Here is a 22,792-nt window from a genome sequence, read left to right as displayed (position 1 = left end):
AGGCGGGCGAGTCATGCCCAGTGCAGCTGCCCGCCGCGATGCGAGCCTTCGCTCAGCCCCACCACACCACACACAAGAGACCATGCCTGCGCCGCAACACATCGTCATCCTCGGCGGCGGCGTCATCGGCCTCAGCGCCGGCATTGCGCTGCTCGACCGCGCCGACGGGCCGCGCGACGCCGTCACCCTCATCGCCGCCGAGCTGCCGGCAGACGGCACACACGCCAGCGGCAGCGCTGTGGCCGCCGCACCGGCGCACTACGCCTCGGCATGGGCCGGCGCGCACCACGTCTCGGACGCGCGCGAGCAGCGCACACGCAGCTGGGACCAGACGTCGCTCGCGGTCATGGCACAGCTGGCCGAGCGCGGCAGCGACAAGTCCGGCAGAGGCGAGGGCGCCAGCGGCCTCTTCTGGACGGCGCAGCGGGAGCTGTGGCGCGCACCTGAAGACATTGAGAAGCTCGTGGGCTGGTACCCAGATGTGAGTGGGTGCTCGACTCACGCGCGACGGAGTGGGCGCGAGCTGGAGACGCAGCGCTTGGAGCTGCGGTCGCTGACCACGCGGCAACTCAGTACAAGCCTCTGCCTTCCGCCTCGCTGCCCGCCGGCATCGCTTGCGGTGCGACGTTCTCGACGCTCTCCATCGTGGTGCCGGAGTACCTACCATGGCTGCAGGCGCGCTTCCTGGCGCTCGGCGGCCGACTCATTCACGCCAAGGTCAACTCGCTCTCCGACGCCCTTTCTCTTGCTGCCTCGCCCACTGCGCCAGCGCGTGGAGCACCGCCGCCCACTACGCCACCGAGCGCTCTCATTGTATCCCCTGGCCTCGGCGCCCGCACACTTGGCGGCGTGCGTGATCAGGGCGTGCACCCAGTGCGCGGCCAGACATTGCTCGTCGAGGCACCGTGGCTTGAAGAGGCGCGCAAAGGACAAAAGCACTGCGCCGAGGGCCTGAGCGTTGTCCGAGCAGAAGGATGGCGGGATACGTATGTGATCCCGCGCGGCGAGGGACGCTTCATAGTCGGCGGCACGCGACTCGTGAACGACGAGTGAGTAGCGCAGCGGCTGCGCGTCGCAATGCACCCTGCTGACTGAGGTGCTGTACAGCGACGCAGCACCGCGTGCCGAGACCACCGCCGAGATCCTCAAGCGCGTGCTGCCGTTCGTGCCCGAGCTGGCCGACCCCTCACGGCGCACGCTGCTCACCACGCCCTCGCCTTCCGACGTGCGGGTGCTGGCGACCAACGTCGGCCTGCGCCCCGCTCGGCAAGGCGGCGCACGCGTGGAGCGCATGTGCAGCTCCGCAGCTGGCGTGCCGAGCAATGTGCCTGTCCTGGCTTGCTATGGCTTTGGCGGCGTCGGGTACCAGGCGAGCTGGGGCGCGGTGTTCGAGGCGCGTGATGTGAGTGCCTGCCGCGAACAAGCTGTGTGACGAGCCAAGGCTGACTGGTCGGACGCAGCTGCTAGACGATGCTCTTGAACGCCCGCGCCTGCCACAAGGCTCTACACTCGCAAGCTTGGCCTCGCGCTCGGCAGCTCCAGCGGCGCGGCTATGACCAGGTCAGGTCAACCATGAATGCATCGGCATGCGGATTGGGCCTGCGAGTAGCCCACGGTCTGAGTTGCTGTTGTGTGGCTATGGCAAGCACAGCAGAGAGATGCCAGTCACGAGACGGAGGAGCAGGCTGGACCAGGCGCTCTCCAGCACAGCACAGCCTCGTCTGGCTCGGGCGTTCACACGCCTGCACGGCGTCGCGCTCGGGCAAACAGCGCAGAGAGGACCTCGGATCGGCAGGCACACCCTCCTCGCTGACGGCGTCCGCTTCGTGGTGGCCTCGCTTCGCTGCTCCAGCGTCAGCTCAAACAGCGAGCCAGCACAGCCTCTTGGTCAGGCCAGACGCCCCAAGAGGCCGCACGAGGCACAGGAGTGCAGCTTGGCGCGCTGCCGTTGGGAGCACAGGGGTTGTGGCGCGCGCCGTCTCGGTCGCTCTGCTGCCGTCTCCTTTTCGCGCCTCGGACGCCGACGCCTGGCACGACCCACGAGCTCAGCGCTGCCGATCTGCGGCTGCATCCACCCTGCGACGCTGCTCATGGCGCATGCAGCGGCGTGCAGAGGCGTGGCTCGCATGCGCTTGAGAAGGAGCGGCGCAGCTGCGAGGCAGCCAAGCTCCGTCGCTGCGCTCTCTGCGCAATTTCCTGCGCTGCGCCGTCCAGGCCCGTCAGGGTGCAAGGCGGCGTGGCGCGACAGCGCTCAGGCGGCCGTCAGCGCGCGCTTGCGCCGCGGTGTCTGCCCCTGTGCTGTGCCGAGGCGCGGCGCGGCAGGGCGCGAGTGTTTGGGCGCCGCGTCGTTCGATGGCGCGCGCGGCGGCGCGGCGCTGTGCCGTCACCACGAGCAAGCCGAAGGCTCGCGGCGTGCCTGCGCTCGCCTGCCGCTCTGCCGCACGCGCGCATCCGAGGCTCTGAAGTGAGCTCCGCGACGCAGCAGCCGCCGCGGCGCTCGGCGCCGCATGCGCTGCTCCTTCCTCGTCGTCGCTGCCAGCCGGCCCGTCTTCACGACCACACCTCCACGCCGCACGCTTCTCCTCGTCGAGCTTCTGGCAGCCACCTGCGCTGCGAGCCTCTTCCCTCGCACTCTCTGCGCGTGGACGCTTGCTGCCCGCCGCTCGCCCTGCTGCCCCTGACGACGCGCGACGCTCCTGCACGACCTGCCACGCCGGCATCCGCCGCTCCTGCCTCCTCACGACCTCCGCTCGCCCGTGCGGCCCCCTCTGCCCAGCATGGCCGCCGACGCATCGGCGCCGCCCGCCTTTGCCTTCCACGACCGCTTCGCCGCCGCGAGCCCCACCAAGCCGGCAGCGTCGAGCGCCGCCGCGGGCAGCAGCAGCCTGGCCGCCTCGTCGAGCGCGCCGACGCTCGACTTTGACTTTGGCGACTTTACCAACTTCGACTCGAGCGCCGCCTTCCCGGCCTTCTCCGTCGCGCCGGCGCTCGCCAGCTCCAAGGCCTACGCTGCTCCGCCGCCGCCGTCGCAGCCGCAGCCAAGCCCAAGCGTCGCCGCACTCGAGGCGGCCGTGGCTGACGCCGAGGAGCAGGAGCCCGACGACGGCGCCGCAGCTGCTGCTGCTGACGCTGAGCGTGCCTCGCGCGACGCCGAGCAGGTCCGACAACGCGCCGCCGCCGCACAAGCAGCGCAGGCGGCGCAGCGTGCGCCCGTCGTGCCGCAGCAGCAGCCACAGCAGGCGCCGCAGCAGCCAGCAGCGGCGCCGTCGAGCAGCACCGACGACCCATTCAGCAGCGCCAACATGTATGCGTCTCCGCCGCGCAAGTCGGCACGGCCAGCACCGCCCAGCGGGCCCAGCGGCTACAACAACGGCAGCCCCGGCGCCGGCCCGCTGCCCCAGCCGCCACGCCTGAACACGGCCGAGAGCCACAGCAGCGCGTCGATGTACTCGTCTGACCCCGCGGCTCCGCCAGCTGCGGCGCTGGAGCGCATGTCCATCTCCAGCGCCCGGCCCGCTCCGCCGCAGCCGCAGCCGCAGCCGCAGCGACGAGAGCCGCGGCCCGAGCAGGAAGAGCGCGCGCGGCCCTCGTCCTTCTTTGGTATGGAGCAGCCGACGGCGAGCGTCGACGCGGCAGGCTTCCGACAGCCGCTGTCTCCGGGCGTGCTCGACGCTGCGCGCCCGGACCAGGCGCGCGGCGATGCCGAGAGCGCCATGTCGCGCAGCCGCCCGTCGTCCTTCTTTGGCGTCGAGGCGCCGGCCGGCTCCAGCCGCCCTGGCGCAGCAGCCGAGCAGAACGGCGCGCAGTCGCAGGCTGCGCGCATCGCGGCCTACCACCGCGGCGAGGCGGAGCGCTCCGCCGCTGCAGGCAACGGCAGCGCTGCCGGACACGGACCGGCGCCGTCGGGCAACTACTCGACGCTCGCCGGCGGCACGGGCAACGGGCCCATGCCCGGCCCGCCATCCGGGCGGCCTGCCAGCATTGCTCCGACGCTCAACAGCGGCGCGCTGCTGGACCACTCGCACCTGCGCCCCGGCCAGCAGGCGGCGCTGCTCTCGCACAACAAGACGCTCGAGCTGTACCGCCAGAACGCCAAGAAGACCAACGACCCGAACCTCATCTACGAGCTGGCCGTGTTCATGATCGACGCGTCCAAGACCATGGGCGGCAACGACGCCGCGTCGGGCGGTTCGGGCGGCTCAGGCTCCGGCTCTGGCGGCGCCGACGGCGCTCCGGGCAAGGAAGAGTCGGCGCGCGACGAGCTGGTGCGCGAGGCCGTCGGCCTGCTGAAGAAGATTGCCGAGCGGGGCCACCCGGACGCGCAGTACTTCCTCGCCGACTGCTACGCCAACGGCATCGGCAGCCCCAAGGGCAAGCAGGACTTCGACCACGCCTACCCGCTCTTCGTGCTCGCCGCCAAGCACGGCCACGCCGACGCCGCGTACCGCGCCGGCACGTGCTACGAGAAGGGCTGGGGATGCCGCAAGGACGCGGGCAAGGCGCTGCAGTTCTATCGCAAGGCGGCGGCGCAGAGCCACCCGGGCGCCATGTACCGCCTCGCCACGGCCGAGCTCAACGGCGAGCTGGGCCTCAAGAAGTCGGCGCGCGAGGGCGTCAAGTGGCTGAAGCGCTCCGCCGAGGCCTCGACGCCCGAGTTCCCACACGCGCTCCACGAGCTGGCGCTGCTGCACGAGCGCGGCATCGACAACATCGTCTTTGTCGACCCGGAGTACGCCTGCGAGCTGCTGGCGCAGGCCGGCGAGATGGGCTACGCGCCCAGCGCGTACAAGCTCGGCGTCAACTACGAGTACGGGCGCATGGGCTGCCCGCAGGACGCCGGCCTCAGCATCCACATGTACAACATTGGTGAGTGCAGCGTGCGGCGCGTGAGTCGCAGGTTGCTGATGCCGCGTCTCCCGCAGCTGCGCAACAAAACCACCGCGAGGCGTGCTTCGCGCTCACGGCGTGGTACCTCGTCGGCGCGCCCGGCATCCTGCCGCAGAGCGACACTGAGGCGTACCTCTGGGCCAAGAAGGCCGCCGAGCAGGGCCTGGCCAAGGCCGAGTACGCCGTCGGCTACTTCACCGAGGTGAGCATGTGTGATGCGCGCAGACGAGCACACGTGCTGACCACTCCGTCGCGCGCAGATGGGCATCGGCACAGTCAAGGACGTGCGCGAGGCGCGCGCCTGGTACCGCGCTGCCGCCGAGCACGGCGACAAGCGCGCCAACCAGCGTCTCGCCGCACTCGGAGCGCAGGGCAACCCGACGCTGGCGGGCATCGGCGCCACGCCCGCCTCGCTGCTCGTCAACGGCGGCGCACCGGGCCCGCACATGGCGCAGGCCGCGCTGGCGGCACAGACGGGCGGCGCGTCGAACGCCTTTGCCGCGCAGCCGCCCAACGCGCCCTTCCCGGGTCAGATGGGCGACGGCGCGGCCTCGCAGATGCCTGGTGGCCCTGGCGGCTCGTACCCGACGCCCATGGCCATGCGCACGGCACAGACTGCGGCGCGCCAGAGCGCTTACGAGCACAACGTCGCCGCCGTGCAGGCCCAGCAGCACGCGCAGCAGCAGCAGCAACAGCGCGGCCCGCCGCGTGGCGACCCGAGGCTCTCGCAGCAGCCGCAGCAGATGCGGCCGCCATCGATGCAGCCGCCGCCGCAGATGCGTCCGCCGTCGACTCAGCCGCCGCCGCACATGCGTCCGCCGTCAACCCAGGCGCCGCCGCACATGCGTCCGCCGTCGATGCAGCCGCCGCCGCACGCGCCTGCGCCGTACGCCGCCGGGCCCATGTCGCCCGGGCGTGGCGGCCCGCCGCCGCAGCAGGCCTACCCGTCCTACCCCTCGTCGCCCATCGGCCCGCCTGGCGCAGCAGCAGCAGGAGCACCCGCCGCGGCGCCGCCGGTGCCCGACAAGAAGAAGGGCTGGTTCGGCCGCGCATGAACGCTGAGCCTCGACGACGCACGCCTGTCCCGGACATTTCTCCTCATCTCTCTCCTCGCACATCTCACCCACTGATGCCGCACTCTGCGCTCGGCAGGTGCCCATCTCGCCCACCTTGCATCTCCCCTTCCCATCGTACATCGACTCAGTCCCCCGCGCGTCCCTTGCGGCCCGCCGAGCGCGCGCCGGACAGGCATCGGCGGCGCCGCTGTGCACCCACCTCGCTCGCGCGTGTGTCTCTCTTCCCCTCCCTAGAGCAATGATCATTCATGGCACCTGCCGCTGCGCTGCACAGTATCGACTTCTTCACCTGCCTCTGCCCGCGACCTGTCGCCTGTGAGGCTGTGGGCCAGCTAGCTGCCTCCTCGGCTTGAAGTTGCTGCAGCTCAAGGTCAGGGGCGTCGCTCGCGCGCACGGCCGCCGCGCGTGCCGCTCCACAAGCGGAAGGCGCGCGGCTAGCAGCTTGCTTCCGCTCCCCATCCTCTCTTCTCGCGGACCGCAGCGCAGTCCCGGTCTGCACGAGCATCACCTGCGCCCTGTCTCTGCGTGGCATTGCGCTCTGCGTCAGGCCCTCTCGGACTGGCACACAGTCCGCCGTCGCTGTCGCACTCGGCAGCGAGACAGGAGCAGCACGATGGCCTCCTCCTCCTCCGCCGCGCCGAGCGGCTCCGCAGCGCCCGCTGCCTCGGCCACAGACGCCGCCGGCTTCTCGGCTGCCGACTTCTTTGACACGCAGACGCCGCCGCCCACGCTTGCCGAGCATGCGGCCGCCGTGCGCGAGTTCGTCGAGAGGCACCGCGGCAAGAGACGCGTGGTGCTTGTCACTGTGAGTGCGAGGGCAGATGGGAACAGCGCTGTGCCGTGTTCGCTGGGACTGGCGGCACGCTGTGACATGTCAGAAGCGGCTGGGCGTCTCGAGTCGAGCCTGGCGACAGCTCTGGCCTCCATGTCTGCGACGATGCACTGACACGATGCACATCTTAGAGCGGAGGCACGACGGTTCCGCTGGAGCAGAACACGTGAGTATGCGGTCCATGTGGCAGCAGGGTCGCTGGTGGACGTAGGCTGGAGCGGGAGGCCAGCCGACAACTAGCGAGACGCACCTATGCTTCACTTAGCGTGCTCGGTCTGTGCTGACACTGCCTCAGTGTCCGCTTCCTCGACAACTTCTCCGCCGGCACGCGAGGCGCGACGTCCGCCGAGTACTTTCTCTCGTCGGGCTACGCCGTGATCTTCATGCACCGGCAACACTCGCTCTCGCCGTACACGCGGCACTACAGCCACACGACGAACCCATTCCTCGACCTGCTCGCCGAGCCGCCGCCGGTGTCGTCCTCGCTGGCGTTCGCGCTGCGATCCAGACTCGACTCATCTAACGATGAGAGCGGCACTGCCACGCCTGGCGCCTCGATGGATGCAATCCGGGTGCGGGCCAAGTACACTGAGCAGCTCCTGCCCGTGCTGCGTGCCTACCACAAGGCCCAGCGCGCTCAGACGCTGCTGCGCATTCCGTTCGTCACCGTCTCGGACTACCTCTTCCTGCTGCGAGACGTCAGCAGGGAGATGCAGCTGCTGGGCAGAGATGGGCTGTACTACCTCGCGGCGGCAGTCAGCGACTTCTTTGTGCCGAGGACCAAGACGGTAAGTGCAGGCAAAGAGGGCCCGTGGAACGAATTGGGCCATAGAGAGAGCAAACGAGCCGGCTGCGTGCAATGCCATCGAAGCGAACGACTCGCGCAGTGGACTAAGGCGGCAGCCGCTGACACCTCTCTATGCGCTCAGCCGCAGCACAAGATTCAGTCTGGCAAGGGCTCGCTCATGATCGAAATGGACCAGGTGCCGAAAGTGCTCAAACCGATGGTGGAGCAGTGGGCGCCGGAGGGCTTCGTCGTCAGCTTCAAGGTGAGCCGTCCTCCGAGCGTGCTTGGCTGTCGCGCGTTGCTCACCCTCATCTGCGACGACAGCTCGAGACGGATCCGGATCTGCTCATTCCCAAGGCGCAGGCGGCGCTCGAGCGCTACGGCCACCAAGTCGTCATCGGCAACGACCTGGCGCTGCGCAAGCAGGAGGTCGTCTTTGTCGAGCCGGCACGCGCCGGCAGCGCAGGAGAGCGCGCATACACGCACCAGTGGCTGCGCCTCTCCGAGCTCTACCCGAACGGCACGCACACGGGCGGCAAGGGCAAGGGCGGCGAGGTCGAGATCGAGGAGGACATCGTCCGGGAGCTCAGCACACGGCATCAGCGCTGGATCGAGCAGGGCCAAAGGCAATGAAGCCGCGTGCAAGCCTAGGATGTCAGAAGAGTGTGAGATTGAGCGTGGCGACAGCAGGAGACGTATGAGATACAGGGACGAGCAAGAAGACACAGTGTGAGGTGCGAGAGGGAACAGAAAGAGACGAGACGGCGCGCTACGTCTTGAGGAAACGGTAGCGCACGCGGTCGGCGGCGACGAGGAAGACGGGCTGCTCGACGCTGGCAGCCTTGGCGTCGCGTGCATTGATCTGCTGGCCGACGGCGTGCGCCAGGCCACCGCCCTGCATCGCCTCGGGCAGCACGACGTAGCCGAGCGGGCCGCAGTCGCACTCGGCGCAGAGCAGGTACTTGACCTTGACGCTCAGCTCCGGCGCGTCGGTCTGCGCTGCGCGCTCAGACTGCTTCGGCTTGGCAGCCGCGGCCGCAGCGGCAGCGGCAGCGGTGGCTTCTTCTGCAGCAGCGCGCTTCTTCTCTGCGCTCCAGAAGATGCTAGGCCGGCGCACGGGCTTGCTTTTCCGCTTTGCGCCGCCTTCCTCGTCGACGGAGGCGAGCGGCGGCGAGGCCACGGGCAGAGGCGGCGGCACCCACGTGTCGTCCTTGGAGAAGCCAATGTTGTCGAAGGAGAGCGGCGACGAGACGCTCCAGAAGCCGCGCACCGGCGTGCGCGTCTGGCCCACGCCGCTCTGCTCGCCAAAGGACGGCACGGCGGAGCGGATGCGCGAGAGTGCCGAAGGCGGCGGCGGTGGTGGCAGCGGAGCCGTCGGCGGCGCCGGCGAGTTGGGCAGCGAGAGCGTCGGCGACGAAAGCTGTACGAATGCGGCTAGATGAGCACACTGCATTGCGCCTCTGCGCACTCAAACTCACCGGTCCAGTCTCGGCGATCTCCCACTCGGCCATGCCTCTGCCCATCAACTTGCAGCCGCACTCCTCGCGCGGGCAGTATAGCTCCGCGATATTTGTGCCCTTCTCACGATTGACGAGACGAGCCTCAAGCGCGTGGAACGCGTCCTCGACGGCCGTCTTGGCCGCCAGCGCCTGTCCGAGCACGCTCGAGTAGGCCGTGCCGGGATTGCGCGGGCCTGACGGCGGCGACGAAGAGGACTGGCCCTTGAGCGCGGCCAAGAGCTTCTCCTGCGTCATGCCTGCCGGCAGACTGCCGTTGGCAGACGTCGGCGGGGCGGCTGCGGCAGACGGAGCGGCACTGCTGGGTGTGGCGCTGGGCGTCGGAGAAGTGCGCGTCGGAGAGGCGCCTGCGGCTGCAGTGCCCCTTTCGGTGGCGGGGCTGGATGGCGCTGCGCTACCTACTGCCGGGCTGGAGGCACCGGAGCTGAACGAGCTAGGGCTCGGCAGCGGCTCTGCGGCAGCTTGCGCGCTCGAGCTCTCGCTGTCCGAGGCGCTCTTGCTCTCGACGCTCTTGACGCTCTTGCCGTCCGCCGACGCATCCTCGACGATCTTCTTGCGCATCTCGAACCAGCCGCCCGTGCCCCACTGCACATGGCTGACGCCAATCTTGCGCCAGCCGAACTTCTCCCACATCGGCGTCACGTCGTCGTGCGCCAGCAGCGCCACACACTCGTAGCCGCGACGCACGTTCTCGGCGCGCCGCAGCCGCCGCATGTACTCCTCAACGAGCATGCGTGCCATGCCTCGCCCGCGGTACCCCGGATGCACACAGATCGAGTGCAGGCACACCAGCCAGGCGTCCTCGTCGCCGCTGTGCACCGACATGCTGCGCGCGGTGAGTGCAGAGGCGGCAGTGGAGCACATGTAGCCGATAAGCTGCCGCGGCGCATTGGCGCTGATCGAGAGCGGGCCGGCGAGCTTCGGCGGCGGAGCGGGCAGGAAGCAGCCCAGGAAGAGATGCGGCGCGTGCTTTTGCCGGTAGCTGTGGGATGCAGGCGTCAGCACACGGCTCAGAGACTCTTGCTAGGGCAGCGCGATAGCAAGTCGCAGCTTCAGGGCCCAGCGCCATCGCGAGATGCAAATTCTGCGCAGCAGGCTCTGAGAGGATCCGCCAGATCGACGCAAGAAGAGACATGCGCGGCAAGCTAATCGAGCGCTGTGCAAGCATCGGACAGCGCGCGAGGCCGCGACACAAGCGCGCAGTCGCTGCGGATGGTGCGCACAGGCACAAGCAAGGGCACACTCATCTACGCTGAGTGGATGCTGCTGCTACAGTCGCCGCTACGGCAGCCTCATATCTCTCCACAATGCCGCGCTCGTTCAGCCACTCACCGCAGCTTCTCGAGACTGGCCGCGTCCTCGCCGTACGCCTCCTTCTCCATCCTCGCCGCGTTGCCCACATCCTCGGGGCGCAGCAGATCGAACGTCATGCCCGCCGGAATCTTGCCGTTTGCGCTGCGCTCCGTCGTGGCGCCCAGCGAGAGCGACGCGATCTGCGCCAGGCCCGGCGACGTCTCGCCATCGCTCGGCGGCGAGGCGCTCATGGTGCGCGCCACGCCGCCGCGCGAGGCGGAGCCGCGCGGCACTGCTGCTGCGGATCCGGCGCTGGCAGGCGAGAGCGGCGGCGAGCTGCGCTCCAGCTCCTGCGGCTCCGACGGCGGCGTGCGCGACTGGCGGCTCGGCGGCTGCGACGAGCTTGCGCCGCTGGTGCTGCGGCTGCCGGCGGCGTAGCTGGTGCTGCGTGCGTGCGCCGACGTCGGCGTGTTGCGCCCGCTCGTGTTCTCCTCGCTGCCGCCGGTGTTGCGGCCGCCGGCACTGCCGGAGCGCGGCGTGTGGTGGCGCCGCTCGCTCCACGCCGACGTGCCGCTGCTGCTGCTGCTGCCGTTGCCGCCCGAGGCGTGGCCGGCGGTGAAGCTGAGCGAGCTGCTGCTGCTGCCGCTGCTGCCGGGCGCCGGGCCCGCGCCGCCGCCGTGGCGCGAGAGGGAGCGCGAGGGCGGCGGGAAGAAGGTGAGCGGGTTCATCGCAGGGGCCGTGGATGTGCGATGTGGTGGTGTGGAGAGAGGCGATGCGCACGACTGGCGAGGAGAGAGTGCGGCAGATGCGAGGAGCGGCTCGGCTTTCTCTCGCTCGCCCTCCGTGTGCCCGCCGCTCGGCAGCGCTCGGCATCGCGCCCGTCGTCGCGCGCGCGCGCGGCCGCAGCGCCGCCCTGATGGCCGCGCGAACCTCGCCCGCTGCCCCGGCCGTACCTTGCTGCGCCCGCGCGCTCGCTGCTCTCCTGCCTCGCTCCCGAGCTCTGATTGCGCACGCGGTGCGCAGACGCCATCAAGGCACGCCGCCCGCCGGCCCCGCTGCGCTAGGCTGCTACGCCGCCGCGATGACGCTTGCCCCACCATCGCGCTCGCACGAGAGCGAGCGAGGAGAGACCGCCGTGCTCGTCACCTCACACGCACGCAGCACCTCGCCGTTCTCCCCCGACTCAGGCACGCGGCCAAGGCTAGCCCGTCACGTCAAAGTGCGCTCCTCTGATGCACCTGCTGCTTCGGCTCAACCACCGCAAGCTCCTCTGATGGCGGGCGAGGAGGAGGGGCGCGACGGAGGAGGAGGCGGGCCGCCGCTCTTCGATTAGCCGCCGGGCCCGCGCAAGAGAGCCAAGAAGCGGCGCCCCACAGCTCCGCCCGATCCGTCCCGCTCGCTGCGGCAGCACACACACGGCCATCTCCCACGCCTTGTTCGCTGTGCACGCTCCATCGCCCATGCTCGAGCCTACGCCGCAGCACGCCGAGCGTTGCAGGAGAGCTGGCTGCAGCGCGCGGCGAGGCTCGCAGCCGCCGCCGCCGCGCGCGCGCGCCGCTTTATCCTGGCGCGGCGCCCGAGCTTGCGCCGAGCGCCGCCGCACTCGAGATCGCGATGGTCTGCTCGCCTCCTAGGCGGGAACGAGCGAGGCGGTGAGCAGGCCTGACCGCTGCCCAGCCTCGCAGCGAGAGTCACAGCAGGAGGCTGCATGCTGTCAGAGCGAGCCAGCGCTGCGGACCGGGCTTTGTTGCTGCTGACGGCTGCCCCTGCCGCTCTGCACTGCGCGTGCCCGGGCGGGCGGAGTGTGGGGTGGCAGCCGTGCCAAGCCGGGCTGCACCCTGCGCCGCCCTTCTTCGATGCTCGTCGCTCCCGGCATCCGGGACGGTGCGGGGCCCCAGCTGGCCTCAGCCGCTCAGCGTACAGAGCGGCATCAGCGTCGGAACACGGCACGAGCACAACATCGAAGGGCTGCGCGCTGGCGGCCCCCAACCTTCCGCTTGGCGCGATCGGCCGGCAGCGACGCGCAGCTATATCAGGCATCCGGAGATCTCTGCCCTCCGTCGCGGCCAACGAGACCAGCCCGCATTGCACGCAGTCATCGCAGACGTGGAGCTGAGCAACTGCTCGTCGCAGTCGACCTCCTGCTGCTGGGCTCCACACGTGGTCACGCAGCAGGGCCAGAGCACGTCGACGAGCCTGCTGTCCGTCGCGCCCTGACGGCAGCCACGTCACGCGACCACAGCCAGAGCGCTCCTGCAGAGCCAGGCTTCTCCGTGCGTCGCCGTTCGGGCATCCACGAAGCTCGCTCGACGCCTCCAACATGGTCCCAGGACACGCATTGCTGCATTGCCATGCGCCTCCCTGGCCGCGTCTCATTTCTGCCTGTTCATCGAGCGTTCCTTGAACACTGAGAACTCGTCCTGTCGCGCGCAGAGGCAGTCAGCAGACGCAGGGCCTTCGCAGCCATTCTGTGCGCGCCGCGTGCGACTCACGAGCAGCATCTTTGGGCGGAAGGGCCACTTGTCGTAGGCCTTGGACAGCGCCACCCACTGCTTGATCGTCAGGCTCCACACGGGCGTGTCGGGGTTGATGGCCTCGTCCTGCCGGTCCTGCATGTCCGGGTGGTCCGGATGCAGCTTCCGCAGCACGTTGATCGCACCGGGCGCCAGGTGCCTGATGTGTCGTCGGGTGAGCATGCCGCACGAGAGACTAGAGCTGCCAGACAGCCAACACTCACTCCATGGAGATGCGGATCGGCTGGCTGCGCAGCACAAAGGTGTTGCGCACCATATGCTCAAACGCCTCCATCTCGCGCGTCACGAGCAGCGGCTGCGCCTTGGGCTCCACGACGATCAGGCTTTTCCGGAGACGGTAGTCGGCGCGGTGCTGGCGCGACTCGGCCGCGCGGTCACGCTCCAGACTGTCCACCTTCTCCGCGCTGAGGAGCTCCTTGCTGAGCGGGCACGGATAGATGTGCGAGGCCAGCGGCGTCAGCTCCGAGGGCTCGACCGCTTCTCGTACGTCCGTCAGCGTCTGCGTCGTCACGCCCAGCTTGTGCCGATGCTTCGTGCCAGGCTGCGCCAATGCGCGCTGGCAGAGAAGCGCCGTCAGCACGCGAGCGACCTTCTCGCACTCGCTTGGCGCATACTCACAAGCGCCAGCGCCTCGGAGCACAGCACGACCATCTTGACGCGCCCGTACTGGAAGAGCCAGCCGCGCGACGCGACGGCGGCGACGAGCTGCGCATAGAGCTGCTCGCCGTGCACGGAGTTGGGCAGGTGGCAGAGGAAGATGATCGACGACGGCTCTGCGGGCAGCGCACACGAGCGGTCAGCGCGGCGGCAGCAGCGCAGCTGCGCAGACATCGACGGCACCTACTTTGCCAGTCGGGCGCATCGTGGCTGCGTGGGCTCACGGGACCCATGACGAAGCCGCCATCCTGGACGGCCGCGGGGTCCTGCAGATGATCGAAGGCGCCGGCACGCCGCATTCTTTCGTACGTGGTCCAGCGGTAGGCGTTGCCCTTCTCGATGTACAGCCGATCCCCCGGCAGGCCGCGCGACAGCGTCTCGTCAGTTTTGAGGCGCTGCGGAAAGAGGTGAGATGTCGTGGGCGGCAGCGGACGACCGAGGCACATACCTCGAGGAAGGAAAGCATCGAGGGGTTGTCCTCCATCGCCAGCACCTTGTCCACCGCCGGATGGTCGAGCAGCAGGCGTGTCACCGAGCCGACGCCTGCCAAGATCTGTCAGTGATGCGCGCAGCAGCCGCAGTGCGCCCTTGCCACACACCTGCATACGCCTCCACCACGGTGACGCCCTGCTTGCCGTCCAGGTCCATCTCCTCGACGATGCGCTCGGCCAGCGAGCGGCTGCGCACAAAGTAGCGCCCCTTGCCAAGGTAGCCGAGGATCTTGGGCTCGAGCTCGTGGCGCCACTGGTCCAAGGGAGGCATGTGCTCCGGGAAGTTGTCGTACGGATCGGCGTGCAGCACGGGCCCAAGCTCCGGCGGCGGCGGCGGCGGCTGCCGCGGCAGCCGCCGCACCCGCGTCGCCGACGCGCTGATGCGTCCCGTCATCGAATGGCGGTACAGGTCTGGCGGCATGGAGCGGTTGTTGGCGTCGAAGTACTGCAACACCTCGACGATGCGCTCCGGCTCATAGCCGCCGCGCTGCAGCTCCCGGAAGATGCTCATGGGCACCCTGCGGAACTGCTTAACCCTGGGCACGCCCAGCTCGCGCAGCGCCTGGGCCTCGCCGGGCGAGACGCGGTCTATTGGCTCAGTGTCACCAGAATCCTCGTGCTCTTTGCGGCGCTGCTCGCGCAGCTGCTCGAAGTGGTGCAGGGCGAAGGTCCAGTGCGGGTGCTTCTCGAAGGCGGCGCGGGCGCCGGCAATGTCTTCCAGCGAGCCCTCCAGCGCTGCCGCATTCGCCGCATTCTTGCGCGCGCGCTCGCCAGGTGGGCGCCCACGCTTGGGCTTCGGCTCCGCCTCGGCAGCGGCATCGGTGCCTGTGGCGGGAGCGACGGGCTCGGCTACGGGCGCCGCAGCGACTGCCGGCGCGGGTGCGGGTGCGGCGGCTGCTGGGGCCGAGCTGGAGCTGGCGCGCACCGCCGCCGCCGCCAGCACGACGCGCGGCCGCACCGCCTGGCGCGCCCATGCCGCAGCGGGCCGCAGCAGCGTGGCGTGCAGGGAGTGCACCATGGCGGGCGGTCGCGGGGTGCCAGGGTGTGCGGGAGTGTGGAGCGGAGCAGGGCTGGAGCGGACGGCGGCATACACCGCGTACGAAAGTCGCGGCCGGCGCACGCAGCTCGAGCTCGCCTCGGCGACACGCGGCCGAAGATCGCCGCCGCGGCCTGTCTGCGCAGCCTCCACAGCGCTGCGCCGCCGAGCGGAGCCTGAACGTGCGCACGGCGTGGGACCCGCTCCGGACAAGGGTCCGCGCCCTCGCCGCCGTCTGATCGGCGCACGCAGCAGCATCAAGAGATGCCTGTCCCTCGGCGTGCCAGCCGCAGGAGCTGCTCAGAGCAGGGAGCGCTGGCTGCCATTGCTGCGCTGGACGGGCAGCCGGAGATCGGGACACGCAGGCGCTCATGCAGGGGGACGGCGTGGCTGGGAGCGGCGAGGCGGGCGGCCGGCTGCTGCGCGCGCGTCGCGTCATCTGGGCTGCGCGGTGACTCGCGGCGTGCCTCGCCTTGCCCCGCGCTGCGCCGATGCGGTGCGGCAGCCGTGCGCGCGGCGGCGTGCGGGTCCCTCGCCCTCGCCTCGCCTCGCCTCGCCTCGCCGACGTGGAGCTCGCCCACTGCGGGCCCTTGCCTCACACCCTCATCTACTCTCACACACGCACACTCCAACACCAGCCAGCTCTCGCCTCTCTCTCTCGCTCTTTTCGCTCGTCATCACGCCCAGCCTCATACCTCCTGCGCCGCTCACACATACCCTTACCGCTCCCGCTCCCACGCGTCGTGCACGCGTCTCTTTCTCTTGTCTCGCTCGTCTCTCCGGTCGCTGCCCTCACTCTCTGCTCGTCTCTCTGTAGCATCTCGTCTCTCTTCTCGCCTTTGCCGCTTCCAGCGCACGCTCCACGCCGCGCACTCCGCTTCCATGCCCAGTCCGCCCGGCACCGCCTCGTCGACCGCCGCCGCCTCCTCCACCTCTCGCACCTCGAGCACGCGCCGCAGCAGCAGCACACGCGCGCCGCGCTCCTCGTCGCCCTCGCCGCTCTCCTCCTCCGTCTCTACCGGCGCAGCCGCCCCGGCCGCCGCGCCTGCGCCGGCACCACAGCCTGCCGTCTCGCGCCGCATCAGTGCCACGCCGCTGCGCGCACCGCGCCCGCTCGAGGCACTCAGCGATGCGCTGGCACATCTCGGCTCCAGCGCCTCGGCGCTGCTAGCACACCACGCCAGCGCCGCGCGCAGCCACGTCTCTGCCGCTGCCGGCGCTGCCACCGCCTCGTCGCCCGCGCCGCAGCCCGCCGAGCCGGCGCCTGCCGAGCTGCAGCTGCCCGATGCGGCGCAACGTGTGGCGTGGGCGACGTGGGAGCGCGTCTCGGACGCGCACGTCTTTCTGCTGCTCGGCTACGCCGCCGGAGGCCTGCAGATGTATGCGCTGCGCGACGATGTGCTGGAGGAGCGACTAGACATCCGAGGTGTCCTGCTGCCCAGCGAGGACGCCGCCGGAGCCGTGCTGGCCGCGCGCCTCAGCCACATTGGCGGGCAGCTCGTGCTGGCGTGCGCAGCCGAGCAGGGTATTACGCTCGCCGCGTATGATCTGGCCACGCATGCAGTGCCACGAGCAACGCTCGTGCGTAGCGCCTCACCTCCGACGACTGCGTCAGAAGTGCAGCTGCGTGTGTCGTCGAGCTATGTCGTGCTGGCGCACGCCGGCAAGCTGCACGTGCACTGCGCCAGCACGCTGGCAGCGCTGCGCATCATCGACGTGTCGAGCGGCAGCAGTACGCTGCCTGCATTCGACCTCTCCTCACGTATCCTCGCCTATGCCACGCCGACGCCGCCGCGCAGCGGCACTGGCGTGATCGCCTCGCCGCCGGGCCACAGCCTTTTGCGCAGCGCCACGTCGCCACGTTCTGCCTCGAGCAGCTCCTCGCATGCAGCCGCGGCGCTGGACGCCGGCGTACAGCTCTCTACGCATGCGTACAAGCTTGGAGGAGACGTGTTGGGCGCGGCCAAGACGTGGGGTAACGCGTACTGGACTTCGGCCGCGACAGCAGCAGCGACAGGCGGAGTGGCAGGGGGCGAAGCCAGCAGCCCGGCGAGGGCCGGCAGTCCCTTCTCGCGCTCTGCGCCGCAAGCTTCGCCGCGCGGCGGCTCGCCTTCGTCGCCGGCGCTGCTGCCTCGCTCAGAGGCGCCGCGTAGCAGCATCGTGGTGCTCGACCTGAAGCGCAACCGCACGCTGGCGCACTTGACGCCAGCGCATCGAGGCGCCGATGTTCGCCTCGTCAGCCTGTCGCCCAACGCGGAGATGCTCCTCACGGCCGATGAGAGAGGGCACGGAGCGCTGGTGTTTGAGCTGAGGCCGGGCGTGCTGGGCAGAGAGGGCGCCAGCTGGCTGCGCTACCGAGTGAGTCGTCGTTGACTCGTATCCTGCTCCGTTTGCGCAGTCTGCTAACGCGTGCTCGCGTGCTTAGCTCTTCCGCGGCCACACAACAGCCTCATTGATCGACGCAGCATGGAGCCGATCTGGCCTGCTCACGCTGCTATCAGCACGAGGCACGGCGCATGTCTTTGCCCTGCGCAATCCGCTCGTGGCGCCTTCGAATCCGGAGCCGCCGACGGAGCTGAGCGTGACGCTCAACGCCATCGCACGGACCAGGCGCGTTGCGGACCAGAATGCGCCAGCGGTGCCAGCAGCCGAGGGAGCGCAAGAAGAGGCGGTCGACGTGCCGCTGCCGGCCCTTGCGATGCTCGAGACGCCCATCCGCAATGCGGAGAATGCTGCTTCGACAGACGAAGCGGCAGGAGCAAGTGCAAAGACTGCAAGTCTGCAGCTGATGATCTTCGAAGGCCTCACGGCGGCCATTGCACTGCATCATGTCACGCTGGCACAAGAAGCGCTGCCTTCTGCGCCAACCATCAGCCCTAGCTCGAGCAGCTCCGGTCTGACGCAGATGATGCGTCGCGCGAGCGGCATGAGCCTGGCGATGTCGCCTGGCGCTCCTCCTCGTCGGCCTTCCTCCGCGACCCCAGCAACACCGGCGGCGCGTCTCGTGGCTTCGTGCACGCGTGCTGCCTGCTGGAACGAAGTCGCGCGCGCCGACGATGGTCTAGAGGTCCGCCTCCCCTTTGCCTTGTCTGCTACGCGCAAGACTATGGATGCTGCACCTCCAGCAAGCTGGATCTCGCGCGCCGAGATCACCACGCATGGCGGCGCGCCGGGTCCGCTGTACCTGTCGCGTCAGATGGTGTTCAACACCTACGACCTGCCTACGCTGGCGCGCAGACGCAAAGTGCCGCTCTACGTCGAGCTACATCGGGCCGCAGCGAGCCGCCTGGTGGTGCGCGACGAGGTCGAGGCTCGCTCAAACAGCGAGCCGCAGGACGGTGGCACGCCAACTTCGTTCGACGAGCGCCTCGCCTCGGCTATGCGTCTGTCCGCCTTCGACTCGGACGCTGCTCGCTCTGCGTCGCGCTCGCCTTCAGCCCACATACCCGCATTCCCACAGGGCGGCAGAGCACGACAGCCATCTTGGACATCGCGAGCCAGCGCCGGGATCGCCGCCATCCCCATCCGGGCCGGGGCGCTCGGCATGAGCGCGCGTCGCGGATGGAGCAGCGGCACACCCGAGAAGAAGAAGGTCGCGCCGCTGCTCAGCTTCGAGGAGGCACCCGACGATGCGGCGCTCTTCGTCTCTGCGACGACTCCTGCATCGCTCGGCACCAACGAGGGCTCGCTGCGGCGCGTGGGCCTCCTCGAAAGCGCCTCGAACGGCTCGTCTGCCGAGACGCCGCCGACGGGCAACGAGAGCGAGGACGAGTGGGACGGCCTGCGGGACCGCGAGTTCCAGCCGCGCAGCGTGCCCAAGATGGACGACGAAGAGGTCGAGGTCAAGCGGCGAGAGGCGTCCGAGGATGTGGTCGGCATCTTCGGTGGCTTTGAGGAGGATGCGATTGCATCACGGGCGACAACAACGCGCGAGGTAGATGGCGGCGTAGAGGCGGCGGAGCCGCTCAAGGCTGCGCAGCCGACGCAGCTCTTCTACTCGCGCCATCTCGCTGCGTCCCTCACTGCGCCGGGCAGCATGCCTTCCAGCCTCTCGCGCGCGATGCCCGTCGGCATCGAGAAGGACGACGCAGCGAGCACGAAGAACGCAGCGCGGCCATCGAGCTCGGCACCTTCGAGCGACCCGATCATCGTCGACGCGGCTCGCAGCACGCGTGTCGTCAAGAGCGCGACGCAGAAGACCGGCAAGGGAAAGAAGGGCCATCGCGACTGAACAATGGACGTGTGGCTGTGGGCTCCGGATCTGCTCCTCATCTCTTCCCGTCTCTCCACTGGGCCACGACGCTCGTCGTCAGCCACGCGCCTCTTCTGCCTCCGTCTGTCGGCCCACACCACCACTTCCAACGAAATCTCACTCGTCTATCACCCTGCATTGCATTCATCGCTTGCCTCCCTGCGCCTTCTTCACCAGGTCGTCGAGCGCCAGCGGCTCCCAGTCTTCGCCATCGCGGCTCCACACGACGTCGTCGTCGAGATAGAAGACGACGCCGCCCTTGTCCATGCCGCGCGCGATGCGGAAGAGCGGCAGGCCGTTGGTCGGGTGCGACTTGTCGAGCGGCAGCACGAGCAGGTCGGCCGCGGCTGCCGCCTCCTCGACGATGCGCCGGAAGGAGACGGCCTCGCTCTGCGCTGCGGCTGCCGGCGGCGGCGCTGGAGCAGAGGCGGCTGCAAACGCGGCACGCGACAAAGGCGTCGTGTCGGGCTTCGGCAGACGGGTGCGGGCAGCAGCATTGGGCGCCTCCATCGCCTGGTTGACGAGGTCGAGGCCGCGTGCAAAGCCCTGCTTGACGCCCGGCAGTGCCGCGACCTCGGCCGGGAACTGGGCACGCCAGAAAGAGTACCACTGCGCCACCTCGTCGAAGTCGACGCCCGGCTGCGTGAGCCAGAGATGCAGCGTCGAGAGCCACGCGGGGAAGAAGTCGGCCTCGAAGAGACGGCTGAGGTTGAGCGGCCGCAGCAGCGTGCGCCACTGCATGACGGCGACGAACGGCGCCAGGTCTTGAGCTGCAGGATTGATGCGCAGCGACTTGAGATGCGCAGAGAGCTTCGGCAGCACGAGCGAGAGGAGCATGGCTTCCCAGTCCTTGCTCGCATAGACGTCCTGCCAGCGCGAGAGATCGGCCGGCACCCCGTCGCTGGCACGCCAGCTCTTGAGCGACGAGCGCAGCCGCCGCCGAGCGTCCTCCATCACCTCGGTCATGCGGTCGCCGAGGACAGGCAGCCACGGGAAGATGATCGTCGAGAGCGGCGTCTTGCTGCGCGGCTCCCACTCGGCCACGGCGGCGCGCAGCTTGGGCAGCAGCAGCTGGTCAAGAAGGTTGTCGTAGATGAAGCGCGGCAGCAGCGGCGTCCACGCCTCGAGCAGCGCGATGGCAGCTGCCGACGTGTGACCGCTGCTCGACGACGGACGCCAGGTGTTGTTGAGGGCAGAGCGCACCGGCGGCATCCACAGCGTCCACAGCAGCACTTCGTACGGGCGCATCGAGCGCGCCGCATCGTTGCTGGGCGCCTTGCGCTCATTGCCATACGCATCGACTTCGCGCTTCTGCTCCGGGCTCTCGATGCGTAGCACGCGACGCCAGCGTCTCAGCTGCTTCGTCAAGCGCTTTGGATCCTCGAGCGGCTGCCAGTCCTGCATCTCGCGCTTGAATGTTGCCGCGATAGCGCCGACCAAAGCTTCGTCCAGCCCGAACTGTTCCACTTCTTGCGCCGACTGCTCCATCTTGCCCACGACGGCCTCGAACGCTTCCAAGCTGCTCGCATCGGCTGCGACGCCTTCCAGCTGCCTGACCAGTGCCAACGCTGCACGAAGGCTCTGCGCATCAGCGCTTATCTTGACTCTCCGTCGCTCGGCCTCGTCGCGCTCTCTTATAAGCCAGCGTCGGCGTTCAAGGATACGCGTGCCTTCCTGCGCGAGGCCCTTGAGCAGGCTCGAGTTGTTGGTGCAGATGAGGCGCAGGTTGTGTCGCAGCTCCGGCAGCTGCGTCGTATCGGCGGACGGCACGCCCTGCATGGCAAGCGCCTGCGAGAGCGACGAGACTTCGACGACTTTGGCGCCCGTAGCGTCGAGGATCGGGCCCATGTCGGCGCCGGCAGGAGGCGCAGCGCCGGCCTCTTCGAGGATCTGCTCGTACGTGCGGTGCTCGACTTTGGGCTTCCTCGCCTTGCGCTCCGTGCGCTGCCACGCCTGCACCTTGATCTCGCCGCTCTCCTTCTTCTCCTTCCGATCCCTGCCGCGTCGCCGCTCCTTCGGCGCCTCTTCGTCCTCGCTGACGGCCTCTCCTCTCCGGCGTGCCTCCTCCTTCGCCTGCTTCGTCTTCTCGCGGAAGCCGCCAAAGGCGATACCGGAGCGCTCCGGCCGCTGCTGCACCTCGATAGGGTTGATGATGCCTTCTCCCTCCTTTCCTAGGCCGCCGCCCGACCAGCCCATGCGTGACATCATCATCGAGGCAAAGGCACCGCCATGGCCCGGCGCGATGGGCTTGGCGGGCGCCGAGCGCAGAAAGGATGGCTTGGGCTTGGGTTTCGGCTGGAAAGCTGTTGAGGCGCCGAACGAGGATGGCACGCCAGCCGCAGAGAGCGCAGGGTCTGCTCGCGGCGCTGGCTCATCATCGTCGTCGTCGTCGATGTCCATGGCGTCGGGCGCACGGGCACCGATGCCGCTGCGGGCCGGCGCTGCGGTACTGCCGATGCCACCGCGGGGAGCTGCGGCACCGGCACTGCTTCCAATGCCGCCTCGACTTGGCGGCTCCCCTGCGCCTAGCCCTGCCCGCGCACCTATGCCGCCACGACTGCCGATCCCACCCCTTCCCGCATCGCCCCTGCTGGCGCTGAAGCCCGCCGGCTCGAAGCCCTCCTTGGAGTCGGCCTGCCGCCGTGCCTCGGCCTCGGCAGCTGTCGGCGGCAGCGCGCCAAATGCAGGCCGCGTCTCGAGCTCTTCCTGCGCCGTTGCCGGCTCTCGCGCCAGCCGCGAGGCGGGTGAGAGAGAGCGCGACGAGGAAGACGAAGAGGAGGAGCGCGATGAGGCTGAGGATGATGATGGCGCTGAACGCTTAGAGCCGCTGGGCCCTGCCGATGATGACGAAGCCACGAAGGCCTGCCCGCTGTGGCAGGTGTCAGCAGCCAGGCTTGCCGCTTCGGCCTGCTGTACTCACGCTGCGTAGTTGGGCCTGCCTCTCGCCTGGCCCTTGCTCTTGGCGCCGCCGAGGCCGCGACGCGCTTTCGGCGCCTCGTCCTCTTCGGCAAAGACGCCATACAGCGCCTCCTCCTTGCTGCGCTGTGGCCGCCCGCTGCGCCCGCCGTCGTCGTCGGAGCCCGAGGCGCTGGAGGCAGACGAGTAGTACTCGGCATCGCGCGGCCGTGCCATGCCGGACATGGCTGCTGCAGCTGGAGCGCGAGACGTACGCGCTGCGCCAGTGAAGGCAGCGCGCGAGGAAGAGAAGCGTGAGGGCGAGAGGCGAGAGGAGATGTGAGGAGCGGACGAGAAGAAGCACCGCCGGCGGCGGCGGACTGGAGGCGAGACGCGCGCCATTACAACAATCCGCGCGCGGCAGAGAGCAGAGCGCACACGCGACTACAAGTCCACGGCGGCCGTTGTATTCGCCCGCCCGCTGCGCACGGCTTGCACTTGGCCCACCCACCCACTCCTAACGCGCCACCACCAC

The 22,792-nt window shown here is 69.4% G+C and overlaps 8 protein-coding genes across 8 annotated transcripts; 5 read left to right on the top strand and 3 right to left on the bottom strand.

Moving 5' to 3' along the window:
• Nucleotides 1-82: 82 nt before the first annotated feature.
• On the top strand, nt 83-1,556 carry FA09DRAFT_338122 (nucleotide-binding domain-containing protein; the record flags this gene model as incomplete). The annotated part of the gene is made up of 4 exons (XM_025744065.1): nt 83-481; nt 574-1,049; nt 1,108-1,402; nt 1,461-1,556. The coding sequence occupies 4 exons, from the start codon at nt 83-85 to the stop codon at nt 1,554-1,556; spliced, it is 1,266 nt and encodes a 421-aa protein (XP_025599118.1).
• Nucleotides 1,276-2,623, top strand: FA09DRAFT_254490 (hypothetical protein). The gene is made up of 2 exons (XM_025739713.1): nt 1,276-1,402; nt 1,461-2,623. The coding sequence occupies exon 2, from the start codon at nt 1,587-1,589 to the stop codon at nt 2,466-2,468; it is 882 nt and encodes a 293-aa protein (XP_025599117.1). The 5' UTR covers nt 1,276-1,402; nt 1,461-1,586; the 3' UTR covers nt 2,469-2,623.
• Nucleotides 2,408-6,222, top strand: FA09DRAFT_307132 (hypothetical protein). Its single transcript, XM_025740552.1, has 3 exons — nt 2,408-4,866; nt 4,923-5,089; nt 5,148-6,222. The coding sequence occupies exons 1-3, from the start codon at nt 2,778-2,780 to the stop codon at nt 5,940-5,942; spliced, it is 3,051 nt and encodes a 1,016-aa protein (XP_025599116.1). The 5' UTR covers nt 2,408-2,777; the 3' UTR covers nt 5,943-6,222.
• A 200-nt stretch (nt 6,223-6,422) lies between these two features.
• Nucleotides 6,423-8,290, top strand: FA09DRAFT_329325 (DFP-domain-containing protein). Its single transcript, XM_025742133.1, has 5 exons — nt 6,423-6,768; nt 6,927-6,961; nt 7,091-7,583; nt 7,725-7,844; nt 7,907-8,290. The coding sequence occupies exons 1-5, from the start codon at nt 6,577-6,579 to the stop codon at nt 8,213-8,215; spliced, it is 1,149 nt and encodes a 382-aa protein (XP_025599115.1). The 5' UTR covers nt 6,423-6,576; the 3' UTR covers nt 8,216-8,290.
• FA09DRAFT_359993 (hypothetical protein) lies at nt 7,931-11,120 on the bottom strand (the record flags this gene model as incomplete). Its single annotated transcript, XM_025745184.1, has 3 exons — nt 7,931-9,002; nt 9,061-10,081; nt 10,432-11,120. 3 exons carry the CDS (start codon nt 11,118-11,120, stop codon nt 8,352-8,354), a joined length of 2,361 nt encoding a protein of 786 aa, XP_025599114.1. The 3' UTR covers nt 7,931-8,351.
• A 1,644-nt stretch (nt 11,121-12,764) lies between these two features.
• FA09DRAFT_338118 (S-adenosyl-L-methionine-dependent methyltransferase) lies at nt 12,765-15,092 on the bottom strand (the record flags this gene model as incomplete). Its single annotated transcript, XM_025744064.1, has 7 exons — nt 12,765-12,812; nt 12,885-13,065; nt 13,130-13,482; nt 13,545-13,699; nt 13,771-13,978; nt 14,032-14,126; nt 14,183-15,092. 7 exons carry the CDS (start codon nt 15,090-15,092, stop codon nt 12,765-12,767), a joined length of 1,950 nt encoding a protein of 649 aa, XP_025599113.1.
• Nucleotides 15,093-15,686: 594 nt separating this feature from the next.
• Nucleotides 15,687-19,726, top strand: FA09DRAFT_359991 (hypothetical protein). The gene is made up of 2 exons (XM_025745183.1): nt 15,687-17,468; nt 17,536-19,726. The coding sequence occupies exons 1-2, from the start codon at nt 15,993-15,995 to the stop codon at nt 19,339-19,341; spliced, it is 3,282 nt and encodes a 1,093-aa protein (XP_025599112.1). The 5' UTR covers nt 15,687-15,992; the 3' UTR covers nt 19,342-19,726.
• FA09DRAFT_307125 (TFP11-domain-containing protein) lies at nt 19,479-22,602 on the bottom strand. The gene is made up of 2 exons (XM_025740551.1): nt 22,283-22,602; nt 19,479-22,231 (listed from the first exon to the last, which is right to left on the bottom strand). The coding sequence occupies exons 1-2, from the start codon at nt 22,501-22,503 to the stop codon at nt 19,507-19,509; spliced, it is 2,946 nt and encodes a 981-aa protein (XP_025599111.1). The 5' UTR covers nt 22,504-22,602; the 3' UTR covers nt 19,479-19,506.
• Between the last annotated feature and the right edge of the window lie 190 nt (nt 22,603-22,792).

This window comes from Tilletiopsis washingtonensis, assembly GCF_003144115.1.
Source record: "Tilletiopsis washingtonensis strain MCA 4186 unplaced genomic scaffold FA09scaffold_8, whole genome shotgun sequence".
NCBI classification, from domain to species: domain Eukaryota; kingdom Fungi; phylum Basidiomycota; class Exobasidiomycetes; order Entylomatales; genus Tilletiopsis; species Tilletiopsis washingtonensis.
Note: the sequence above shows the minus strand (reverse complement) of the source record. Positions and strands in the feature narration are given on the sequence as shown.

Excerpts from the sequence above, each read along its gene's own strand:
- FA09DRAFT_359991 (XM_025745183.1), top strand. The coding sequence starts at position 15,993 with ATGCCCAGTCCGCCCGGCACCGCCTCGTCGACCGCCGCCGCCTCCTCC. Across the intron at positions 17,469-17,535 it reads CCAGCTGGCTGCGCTACCGA|CTCTTCCGCGGCCACACAAC; the intron begins GTGAGTCGTCGT and ends TCGCGTGCTTAG.
- FA09DRAFT_307132 (XM_025740552.1), top strand. The coding sequence starts at position 2,778 with ATGGCCGCCGACGCATCGGCGCCGCCCGCCTTTGCCTTCCACGACCGC. Across the intron at positions 4,867-4,922 it reads CATCCACATGTACAACATTG|CTGCGCAACAAAACCACCGC; the intron begins GTGAGTGCAGCG and ends CGTCTCCCGCAG. Across the intron at positions 5,090-5,147 it reads CCGTCGGCTACTTCACCGAG|ATGGGCATCGGCACAGTCAA; the intron begins GTGAGCATGTGT and ends CGTCGCGCGCAG.
- FA09DRAFT_307125 (XM_025740551.1), bottom strand. The coding sequence starts at position 22,503 with ATGTCCGGCATGGCACGGCCGCGCGATGCCGAGTACTACTCGTCTGCC. Across the intron at positions 22,232-22,282 it reads GGCAGGCCCAACTACGCAGC|CGGGCAGGCCTTCGTGGCTT; the intron begins GTGAGTACAGCA and ends CACCTGCCACAG.
- FA09DRAFT_329325 (XM_025742133.1), top strand. The coding sequence starts at position 6,577 with ATGGCCTCCTCCTCCTCCGCCGCGCCGAGCGGCTCCGCAGCGCCCGCT. Across the intron at positions 6,962-7,090 it reads GTTCCGCTGGAGCAGAACAC|TGTCCGCTTCCTCGACAACT; the intron begins GTGAGTATGCGG and ends ACACTGCCTCAG. Across the intron at positions 7,584-7,724 it reads TTGTGCCGAGGACCAAGACG|CCGCAGCACAAGATTCAGTC; the intron begins GTAAGTGCAGGC and ends CTATGCGCTCAG.
- FA09DRAFT_254490 (XM_025739713.1), top strand. The coding sequence starts at position 1,587 with ATGCGGATTGGGCCTGCGAGTAGCCCACGGTCTGAGTTGCTGTTGTGT.